At 38.4% G+C, this 10,846-nt stretch overlaps 2 protein-coding genes across 3 annotated transcripts; both read right to left on the reverse strand.

The window, feature by feature from the left end:
• Nucleotides 1-824: 824 nt before the first annotated feature.
• Nucleotides 825-6,784, reverse strand: LOC137734066 (probable transcriptional regulator SLK2). Of its 2 annotated transcripts, XM_068473329.1 has the most exons (11): nucleotides 6,704-6,784; nucleotides 5,957-6,059; nucleotides 4,805-5,805; nucleotides 4,492-4,623; nucleotides 4,250-4,298; nucleotides 3,682-3,896; nucleotides 3,524-3,592; nucleotides 2,903-3,003; nucleotides 2,711-2,804; nucleotides 2,532-2,601; nucleotides 825-1,980 (listed from the first exon to the last, which is right to left on the reverse strand). In XM_068473329.1, the coding sequence occupies exons 3-11, from the start codon at nucleotides 5,750-5,752 to the stop codon at nucleotides 1,091-1,093; spliced, it is 2,568 nt and encodes an 855-aa protein (XP_068329430.1). In that variant the 5' UTR covers nucleotides 5,753-5,805; nucleotides 5,957-6,059; nucleotides 6,704-6,784; the 3' UTR covers nucleotides 825-1,090. The 2 variants fall into 2 exon arrangements, with proteins under 2 accessions (XP_068329430.1, XP_068329431.1); XM_068473330.1 differs by lacking the exon at nucleotides 5,957-6,059.
• A 2,228-nt stretch (nucleotides 6,785-9,012) lies between these two features.
• LOC137734524 (uncharacterized) lies at nucleotides 9,013-9,495 on the reverse strand. The gene has a single exon (XM_068473771.1). The coding sequence runs from the start codon at nucleotides 9,493-9,495 to the stop codon at nucleotides 9,013-9,015; it is 483 nt and encodes a 160-aa protein (XP_068329872.1).
• Nucleotides 9,496-10,846: the final 1,351 nt, after the last annotated feature.

The raw sequence follows: 10,846 nt of genomic DNA on the forward strand, positions 1-10,846 counted from the left end.
TGATTTTGTTGTCGACAAGCCTAAAATGCCAATCAAGATCAAATTTTCGAAGGTCCAGGTTGATTGTACACACACCAAAGGTGGTCTCTGCTTGGACTCGGTGTTAATAACCCCTAACAAGTCGAGAGAATGACATACATACATGTGATAACTATTATTTGGAGAGATTTTTCGGTGTGCCTTGAACACTGGCATATACGTTATATGTCATTGTACAAATTGAGGGTACCTGAAAAAAAATAAAATGTTCACTCATATAATAACGTATGGCGAACCATTCTGTGTTTCTAGCACATTGAAAAATCTTATTTGGAGAAGCAACCCTAACCAAAAGCATGCAATTTGTTGTGTTTGGCATCTTAATTTAGTGGGTAAGTGGGTCAGATAACATGTTTACATTTGAAGCAAAGTAGTGTGCATTTGTCTTTTCCATATTCTTTCGTGTTTAAATGTGAAGGGCTTCCCCAAAATAACGCATCGAAATGTCTTTTTCATATTCTCTTGGCCTTTAACATGATGCTCTAAATCAATAATATAATGTCACGTAAAGACACTGACACATAAACAGTGAATCTATTTCATATAAGTTATCCACCTATCTTTTGGCATCACGTCAAAGTCCACCAAATTATGTATTGAATAGGATCATACGGATGCCTAAAAGTAAAACCAATTCGGTCTACTGGAGTGATGTAGCACAATGAGACGGGACATTTGTGAGTAATCGCACTTGGGGTCAACGAATACGCTAGAAAAACCGCTTCAGCATAACGTAAATGGTCGAAGACTTGAGAAACAAGAAGAAAAACATGTAAAAGATCATATAACTGGGAAATTTAAAGCTCTTCTCAGACTTCTTTTGAATCCAATAGATTACACTTGCAAGACATGGAGACACATAAAACCCTCAAGAAACACTAAAATTCCTACTCAACTGAACTACTAGAGTACAAGTGCACAATGTCGCAACGATACTGAGACCAAAGCGAAAAAGAAAGGGGGTAGAAAACAGCCTTTAAATTGTCCTGTACAAAGATAAATCCCGGCCACATACCCAATGGGAGCCAATTTAGGCCAAATTATGTTACCGTCATGCCTTCCAGCCATACATGTTATCGTCAAGATTGCTGTTAAAAAAACCGTTCTCTGTGAATTCACGGGCAATGTCTTGTACCAGATCCTCTTGCAAGTGAAGGTTTGAGGGTAAATCCGGGGCTCTTTGGTTGTATGTGTTGTTACCACCACCACCTGTGGAATTGTCGCTGTTTGCAGTGGCTTTGAAGCTGTTATTCCTGCTTGGAGCAGGGCCGTGACTACCAGACACATTGGAGGTGGATGGTGCTGCCGCTGGATTGTTGCCTCCAAAACTCACTCCATTCCTCCCAACACTCCCATTTGCACTTGGACTGGGAAGAGATTGTTGTCCTCCTCCCCCACTGTTATTGGACATCTCCTGTAGCAGTTGCTGGATCATCTGTTGCTGCAAGGCCTGATTACCCTGGGAGCCAGTTGAATGAGCTTGTTGTAGCAAGCTATTGGAACTAAGTGACCGCTGCTGCAGCTGCTGTGGCTGTCGCGAGGGTAGATGGGGACTTGACAAGGCACTACCAGGTAAGTTCTGCATGGATCCCGGTATTAATGCGGCGGCACCTTGGAATGTTGATGATGGGCTGTGGTTGGAATTATTGAAGGAAGAAGATGCCTCCTGTTGAAGAGAGTTTGCATTTGAATTCACAGAGTTCTGTCTCAAAAGCAGATTCTGGTAAGCGGCTTGCGCTGAACCGCTCATAGCTCCACGACCGACCATCTGATGGTGGTTGTTCATTTGGTTATTCAGTCCAGGATGCAATGCCATTAGCTTATTGAGTGTGTTCCTGTCAGTGGGCAAACCCTGAGCACTTGCTAACTGCTCCATTTCCTGCATCTTTTGCATCTGGAGCTTGGCTGCGGTGGCATGCCGAGGATAAACCTTCAAGCCCTCTGCAATTGTCAACATAAGTTCACCGAGAAAACAAATCATTATAAAAACTGTCATAATAGTTGCTAGATAGTTTAATATGCAACAAATGGATGGATAAGAAACAACCGAGAAAACAAAAAACAAGCCAAGTACCCAATTCTTCACCACATTAAAGATTGACTTGAATTAAAAAAATAAAGGCCATAATGAACTAAAGAAACAATGACGAAACTACTTCCTACAGGAAAAATAGGCAGGAGCACACAGGTCCAGTGACAGGAGAATGTTAGAGGCTGCATCTCCATGAATATAATCAGCCATAATAGTCGATGCATATTAGCCCAAAACTGAAGCTTCCACAAGATAATGCTTTACTCAGTGAATGACTTGATAAAGATACAAACAGTAGCAAGTAGTAGATCAGTTGGGTAATCGTGTCATGGTTTGTTTAAGAAGCTGTCTTAAGGTGGTGCTGGGATGTAAGTCAGAAGATGGTACCAACAATCAACTATCCATGCAAAGCAGCAGCATAGAGTTAGAAAATAACAATATGGGAAAAAGGGAAACTTACCAATTGGCCCAACTTTGTTCTCCCTGCAGAAGTCAACCAAGTCCTTCATGCTATTGACAACCTCTGAGATCTGTCAAAAGTTCAGAGTCAGCAACTAAGACAGAACTCGGAATAAGAGAATATAACTTAAATTCACTTCTTAGGTCAAAACTCATGTCCATAAATGCAATAGCATATACCTGCAAACACCTCACATATCTTTTAGAAAAACCCAAGTCATTCAACGACTGCAACTCCAAACTCTTTGCTAGCTGCCGTCCAGCTGTCAGCACCCTGGAGAAAGCAATCAACATCAGTGCAGCCCTTCAGAATCAAAGTCTAATACCCAAGAATTCAACAAAAGCAGTTCACTGATAGATTCATAAACTCACATATTGCTGTTTGTTTGTAGATCCTGCTGAGAAATCCCATCAGATCCACTTTCAGCTATTGTGCTTTGGCATTTCTGAGCAACTTGAACCAACTGATTCACCTGGAGAAAAAGTATGCTTCATAAGTGCAAGGCATAAAGTCTGCCCAATTTAACCTACTTTTATTTTCTGCTAAAATTTTGGTCTGTTTAATTAAATTGAATCACTGACCAAAAGAACACAAAGATATTAGGAATGTTAGCGCTACTACCAAAATCAAACTAAGATGGTTCACTGGAAAACAATCAGATCAAGGAATAACACCAGTACAACCAATTTAACGTGTCTTAGTAGATTCCCAAGCAACCTTTATACAAACATAACAGTCTAAGAGTTAAACTGTCTTTCTACGGTTCCAGAATTGCACATTTCTCATAATACATGAATTAAATCACTGGATATCACTACCAGTCATCATATTCTCACAATTACCGAACTCAAAACTGAAAGGTAAGGTAACAATCAAAATTAACGATTAGAATGAGAAAATTGCTTCTAGCTAATGCATCTATCCAGTTTAATGCATCAGTCAACCAACCAAATAAGAGGAAAACTTAAATTAAGGCACACATAAACCAGTACCTGTGGAGCAACCAACCTACGAGGAAGAAGTTCTTCATGTCGTCTTGCACAGAATTCCCAAGACAATATCTAGTAAAAGCATAATGTAAAAGGTTAGAAGCAGGTTATTTTCCAAGGCACAGAAACTAAAAGCCAAAATTAAGAATTTGTTCTCTTACCTTTAAATCTTGTGTAAATATGATACGAAGCTGACCCTCCCGAACAACACGAAGTTGCTCATATACGCTCTCTTGAACTGCTTTCCCATACTCCAACATCATCACACCAGAAGGAAATCTACCTTCACGTGGCAAGTCCAAGAATAAAAGCTCATCGATGACTCCACTGCCAAATTTGATCTCATTAAGTCTGGGAAGCACTTCAAATGTTGCCTCTGTAACCATGAAAAGGAATTAGTTGGTTAGTTTCAGTTTACCAAATTATAAATATATCAAACATTGGAGGTGACACCACAGAGATTTCTATATATTTCTAAGTTACTTTGGCACAAAAAAGTTTTTCAGCAGACTATTGATTAAAAAATGATAGACTGTAAGAGGCATTAGAGGGTAGAAACCTCAAAATAAAATGATGGTAATGTTCATCTACACGGAAAAAGCATAAAACTTGGAGAACGAAGCACCTTAAGACAAATAAAAAGCAAAAACTAATTGTCCCCTAAGACCGTTGGTCTAGTGTTGTAACCCTTGACAAAGTACAAATCAATAAAGCTTCAGGTTTTCTTACCAAAACCCCTTCCAGATTTAGAACCACAAATGTCGCATTGCCACGCGTCCTGACCAAAAAGAAAGCAAATATTCACATGTACGAACCGTTGACATATGTTCAATCAGGCAGATAATATAAACACAAATTAACTATGAAGTTATAAAAATAGGAGTATCATTGGTAGGGACAGAGTCACTTATGATTATATGAGAAACAATTTAAATAACTGGACAGAAGAGTTAATTAACACGTATACTAACCATAGCAGCCTGAGGGAAAACACCAAGTGCGTGATGCCCAACATTATCATATAATGACAAGCACCATCTTTTCTTAGCACGAGGAGAGTAATACTCTGTAACAAACTTCCTCCAATAAGCAATACTATTGTCCTGTCAACAAAATTCACACATCATTAGATAAACAATGCTGACGGATAGATACTCAAAGGATAGGAACGTCTAAATAAGATATTTGTAACGAAAAGAAAAGCATATCTACAAACCCAGTTGAAATGGAAATGAAGAGAGAAAAGAAACAGTACAATGAAGTGCATTAAACAAGGGAACTCACAGCAGGCCGTTGCCGCTGATGATATAAATATTGCATCAGCCTACGAGCACATACACCACTATCATAGGGACGCTTAATGGAAGATACTGGCTGCATTGATTGTTGAAATTGCTGTTGTCTCAACTGCTGCTGTTGTTGTTGCTGTTGCTGCTGCTGCAACTGGGCTCTCTGCAGTTGAGGCATTGACTGTAAAATCTGTTGCTGTTGCCGTAATCTCTGCTGGTGAAGCATGGCTTGTAACTGCTGGGGATTCCGGCCTTGGAATTGCATTGGATCCTGTCTTTGCAGTAACTGTTGTATCACTTGCTGCTGCAGAATATCTTCCTGCTTGATATCCAGACGGGGTTTTTTCTGGACATGGGCCAAATTGTTTGGATCCTGAATAAAAGTTCCAGGTACTCGCGCTCCCATGGGAAGGGAAACCTGGCCAGTTTGGGACGTTGGTAAAGAAGTAGCACTTGAAGCCCCTTGCTGCCGTTGGTTTTGGTGCAGCTGATTCTGCTGCATTTGTTGAGAATTCTGATCATGCTGAGAATTCTGTTGCACTACAGAAGACCCATCCATAATCGATGACCCTGACATGCTAATATTGTTGGAAGAGAATGACATGGGCGATGCTGGTAAGCGCATGTATGACTCGTTATTGATGCTTGCACTTCTTTGCAAATGGGGACCTCCAGAAAATACAGAGTTTGCATCTGTGACCAAAGAACTTGCGCCAACACTCGGACCTGAGTTCGCCACACCGCTCAAAACTGCATTATTCATGTCCCCAGAAACCAGACCGAGATTTGAACGCCCAGTTCCAAGAATGGAATTAGAAGAGTTCCCGAAAGATGAGCTCAAGTGTGAGTTAACTGCAAGCTGAGACTGCCCATCCCCTTGGAAGAAAATTCCAGAACTTGGTGAAGACTGAGCTAATCCTCCAGCCACACGAGAAGGCACCATAGGAGGCACCGCACTTTGGTGGCCAGAGTCTAAGTAGCTCTCCAGAGCCAGGCCTGATAGTATTTTTACAATAATTAATATGCTCAGCCCACTCAATAGATACAAAAACAAAATAAACAAGGAACTCCTCTTAAAAAAAATATCTCAAAAATACAATATGGGCAGAGTCAACAATACAAATACATACAATTTCAGAACCCTCACCTCACTGTGTCAGTAATTTCACCAGTTATCCGATAAATATGCGACCCAAAAAGGTGCACGATATTTATTTTCTGTATAACCTTTCAACAATTTCTCATGGGATCTACTATAAACAAGAGGAAACAACACTATCAGCAGTAGAACAAGAACTAAAAACATAAACCAAACTAAATTCCAAACCAATACCATCCAGATAAGTAAATTAAACACTTACAACGAACAAGAAACACGAAATCCAACCCAAACTAAAGCCCCCTAGGGTTCCAAAATGTTGATTTTCTAGTGAGCCCCACAAAAACCCTAATTTCCAACCAAGCTACCCATGAAACAATGACATAAGCTTATCAGCCCCGAACCCAGCAATTTCTAGATGATCTAAACCCAACCCAGTTCAACCGAACCGAAAATTAACAAAACACAATTGAAACAATCAAACATTTAGCTCAATCTTTATCAATTAAAATGATAATTACAGACTAAAGATCGAACTTAAAGCAGCTCCAGCTCAAATTTTGAACAAAATTAAACTAGTAAAACTCATAATTAAGCAGAAAAACAGAAGATCGAGCAGCAGAAACGAAATTTCGAAGACCAAGTAGAACAAAAAATCAGTGAACTTTTTCCAGTCCAGAGATCGATCAGAGCATAATTTAATTAACCAAATTAATTAATCTGAACTAGAAGCAAAAATCAAACCAAAAATTTGAACAAGTAATCGAATTAGATAAATGCACGGCAGCTACGGACCTCAGGAATCGGGAGCTGTAAAAATCCGAAACGCTGCCTTACTTTGGAAACAAAAACCCGAAATTTGCAGAGAAATTTTAGAGTGAGAAAGAGAGAGGAAAGGCGTCGGAGGGCGCTGGTTATATACCTAGCGGGAATCGCAGAGGACCAGTGACCGGCTGCATCGGTGCCCTGCCCTACATCACCGGCTACGCTCGGTGAATCAAGGAACACGTGTTTCGTGATCGGTTGAGAATTGTGGTCGGTGAGAGATCGGGCGATGTCAACGCGAGGATTAAGACACGTGGCGCAACCCGACTGGTTGTTTTCTAGGGCAATGAGGATATTACCTGGATTAGCCTGTTGAGCTCCGATGCGGTGCACCCGGTTGTGCGTGAGTTTGTCTACAGTCTTTGTCCTTCCCGGTAACGGAAACGAGGGCAAATGCGACAATTCGAAGGGTAATTAAAGAAATTGGGGACACGTGTGCGAATCGAATTGGGTGGATCTTTCCCTTTCCAGTTGTGTGTGATTTTACCATATTGGTTAACGGTTTGGTAATATTTTTCAATGTAACCGTTACATGGGTAATTTATTATGTATGACTATATAAATAGTAGATATGTGTGTTAAAAAATTAATAACTTAAAAAATAAAATTTCCCACTACTTACATAAAAATACGTCTCGTCACAACATAAAACTTTTCTACGGATAGAGACAGACCATTTGCTTCTGCCACGTGTGGCTGACACGCACAATAGAACAAGGCCTCGTGTGGCTTATGTTCTGATTAATTTCGTTAAAAATTATGCATTGACTAATTTAACCCCGCGGACAGAAATACATGCGATGATGAATCCTAGGATTTTTTTTTTTTTTTTTGTCAAAAAATCTTAGGATGTTTCAAGATGATGTTTCTTGCACAATATCATTATTTTTTTTACTACATAGATATTTTTACCAAAGAAATGAGAAGTTCAGTTAAGACACACAATTGACATCCTAATTTGGTATTGAATTTATCATCCACGAGATTTGAACATAAGACCTCTTATTTCTTAATAAAGAAGAATACTATTAGACCGTATTACTGAGTAGTATTGCACAACATCATGGTAATTGCAAAAAGAATGAAACCAGACAGTGTAGGTGAGGTGTCCTTTTTTCAAGGCCCAACAAAGTCAAGACGAGCGCCCAATATCAGCCCAACAAACATTACTTGTTCTTATTATCTAATCATCAATTATAAAGCCCAATCCGATGTAAGGAGAAATTTTTTATGAGTTTCAAAGGTGTGAAATTTTTTGTCATTCTATCGTACTGTACCATTATCATACCGTACCATATTGATTTTGTGTTTTTTTTTTTCAGCCAAACAATAATACTATGGTAATTGTACCAAACCAAAGATATTTGGTATAGTATATGACAACAATACTAGATTTTTTTTCGTATCAAAAGTTGGCACGAATGTTTTGATACTGTAACAGTAACGAACTCATCTTTATTTGAAAAACAAGCCAGTACATCACATCACTTGTTAAAGTATAAGCAAAAATTGAACCCTCCTTCAAAGAGTATATGTTGAATATATTTGAAATCGGAAGCACAAGCTACGAATATTTTTGGAACAAATTTCTACGTTTCTCGTGTTGGTTGATTCTCCATAAATTGAACAACCATATTTCATTAGAAAAAAAAAAAAAAAAAAAAAAAAAAAAAAAAAAGAATATCATTTCTCGTTAAAATTGAAGGAGCCAACAGCCACAATAGGAAAAGAAAATTGCATCGACATTTTTAGGACTAGAACATGACTTAAGATACAGTGGACGGGAGAACATAATATGGCAAACATGAGAAACAAATTGGATAAAGCCTTTTCAGAGCTTAAAAGGTCGCTCAATCCAAATTGTAGGTCGATTGGCGATGTGCATTAGGGTCGTAATATCTTCTTGGTAAGGTTGCGAAAAGCTTTGATCCTTGACGTTATACACACCAAAATCATGTGATTTCAAGGGTTGGAAAGGTCCTTGACTCATGTAATCATGGTTGAAGTATATGCAGTTGGGCAGACATCTTGAATATTTCGAAGCCGCCAAAGCTATTGAAGAGTTATCACCAACGAAGAGAGCAACATCATCCAAGTCGTATATTTCAGTCCGCTCACCTCACACTCGTGATACTTGAGTTCAAAAATTCTGAATTGATAAAGCCAATTGTATGCATACCATCGGGGACAAAGGTCCATGTTGTATCTTTACCAGGTCTAATAAAAGCCAATTGACAGCATACCTCGCGTATCACCACAACAATGTAATTGTCTGCACATCATACAGGGTCTGCTGAAAGTATAGCTTTGTAGGCAAAATAGTAGCTGATAGACGAAACCCAATTCTTCAATGGTGGAACACCGCCGATGAGTGGAGGAAGGCGAATGATGGAATTTTCTTTCTTTCTCGTCCCCTTAACCCTAAAGAAGGGATTAACCAGGGTTACTACAGAATCCTTGTCCACATATATCAACCATCCCTTTGAAGAGCCGCAGAATCGCACGTTCGGAACCTGTACGTGAAAATCAAGGACCTTATTCTGCATGGAATCGCACAACGATCGTGTGCCTCTTTTTGCAGTCTGAATCATCAAGAGCACTGGAGTTGTCACCTTAGCGCGTTCATCGTAGTTATGCTTTGCTACTGAATACCACCACTTACAAACAATGCTGAAACGCAAATAATCTTCTGGCGACTCCAATCTCTCTAAGACGGGATCTAAAAGGTGCTTATGCAAATTCTGCCAAACTACCGAAGCCATAGTTTCGGCTTTAGAAAACAAGAACATCTAACATCTTTTAATTGATCCAAATCAAAATGTGAGTATAAGATTGAGTATGAGAAATATGAGTGTGAGATGAGTATGAGAAATACTAACGTTCACATTTTTCTCTCGCTAATTTGATGAAACCAGGTAAATTCATACAAAAGACAAATTACAAGAAAGAAACACAATTGAAAATTCAAAAGAAAATTTTCATCATTACTACGGATCGGAGTGACCATGAAGATGTGTTTGCAACTGATACAAACAAACTTGCCTACATACTCCTTCCTGTGAGCCACCTTTGCATGAGTTACAATTCCACCGTCTTTATTAAATTTTTTTCCACAATGGAAACACATTAATTTCTCAAAATCTTCGTGGACAAGCCGATTGTGTTTGTCCAAATCATCTCTGGTTGAGAACATATAAGACCACAGATAGTGCACTCAGCCAAGTTCAAAGAGACAAATATTAGAAAAGGAAAACAAAATAAAATGCATGAGAGAGAGGGAAAAGAAAATAAATGCATATCATATAAACAAACAACCTTGAACTTTTGGAATTTGTATTCAAGTAAAAAGAAACTAGATGTTTTAAGTTTTGAACCTAAGGATAAATGATATGTTGCTAACTTACCTATTATATAGGCAGGCATGTAAACTGATAGGATTTTTATCAGGCATGCAAATTGATAGGATTTTTATCACCTACAGGGATAAGAACACTTAAAAATACTTGCAAGAGTATAATGTTATTGTAGTATAATTGCCTCAAGTAAGATCGTTCTCCACAGTGATTAATTTAAAAAGATAAAAGCGAAATCAATTCTCAACTAATTAATTAAAACAAAGTTTTTGAAAGAGGTGGTTTAATGACCTAAATTAAGAAAAATGAATTTAATTAAAAAGATTACTTTGCAACTTTAAAGAAGAAGAAAGAAACAATTTTTTAGAATTCCAAGTAAGAAAGTAGTAGGGTTCCGCTTTCACCCTAACAATTCTATATAATTCTCCTAATTATATATGACTTACGCATGCATATTTTGAAGGTTAGGTTTTCCTAAAATATGCCCTACTTGGAACCTCCAACATAGAACGTATATCTAACATGCAACCCGTCCGTGGCATCCAGATCAAATGTAAACATGCAAGACTCATTAAGTTTTGTGAAAACTTTATGAAAAACCATATAACCTTTAAGACGTGTAGTCCATCCTAAGAAGTTACACATATTAACCACAAGAAGCCAGTGCCAATTTCAAGGACAACCCTCCGCCAAAATTACATCAAATTACTTTTCTAAATATCCTAATGGTGGCCAATCATTAAGACAATTAGATAGTTTA

Source organism: Pyrus communis, chromosome 5 (assembly GCF_963583255.1).
Source record: "Pyrus communis chromosome 5, drPyrComm1.1, whole genome shotgun sequence".
Lineage (NCBI taxonomy): Eukaryota > Viridiplantae > Streptophyta > Magnoliopsida > Rosales > Rosaceae > Pyrus > Pyrus communis.

Bases quoted from the DNA above. Each gene is read 5' to 3' on its own strand.
- LOC137734066 (XM_068473330.1), bottom strand. From the start codon at position 5,752: ATGGTGCCTTCTCGTGTGGCTGGAGGATTAGCTCAGTCTTCACCAAGT. The intron at 4,624-4,804 runs GTGAGTTCCCTT...TTTTGTTGACAG, and splicing joins ATCAGCGGCAACGGCCTGCT to GACAATAGTATTGCTTATTG. The intron at 1,981-2,531 runs GTAAGTTTCCCT...TGACAATTGCAG, and splicing joins GAACAAAGTTGGGCCAATTG to AGGGCTTGAAGGTTTATCCT.
- LOC137734524 (XM_068473771.1), bottom strand. From the start codon at position 9,495: ATGGCTTCGGTAGTTTGGCAGAATTTGCATAAGCACCTTTTAGATCCC.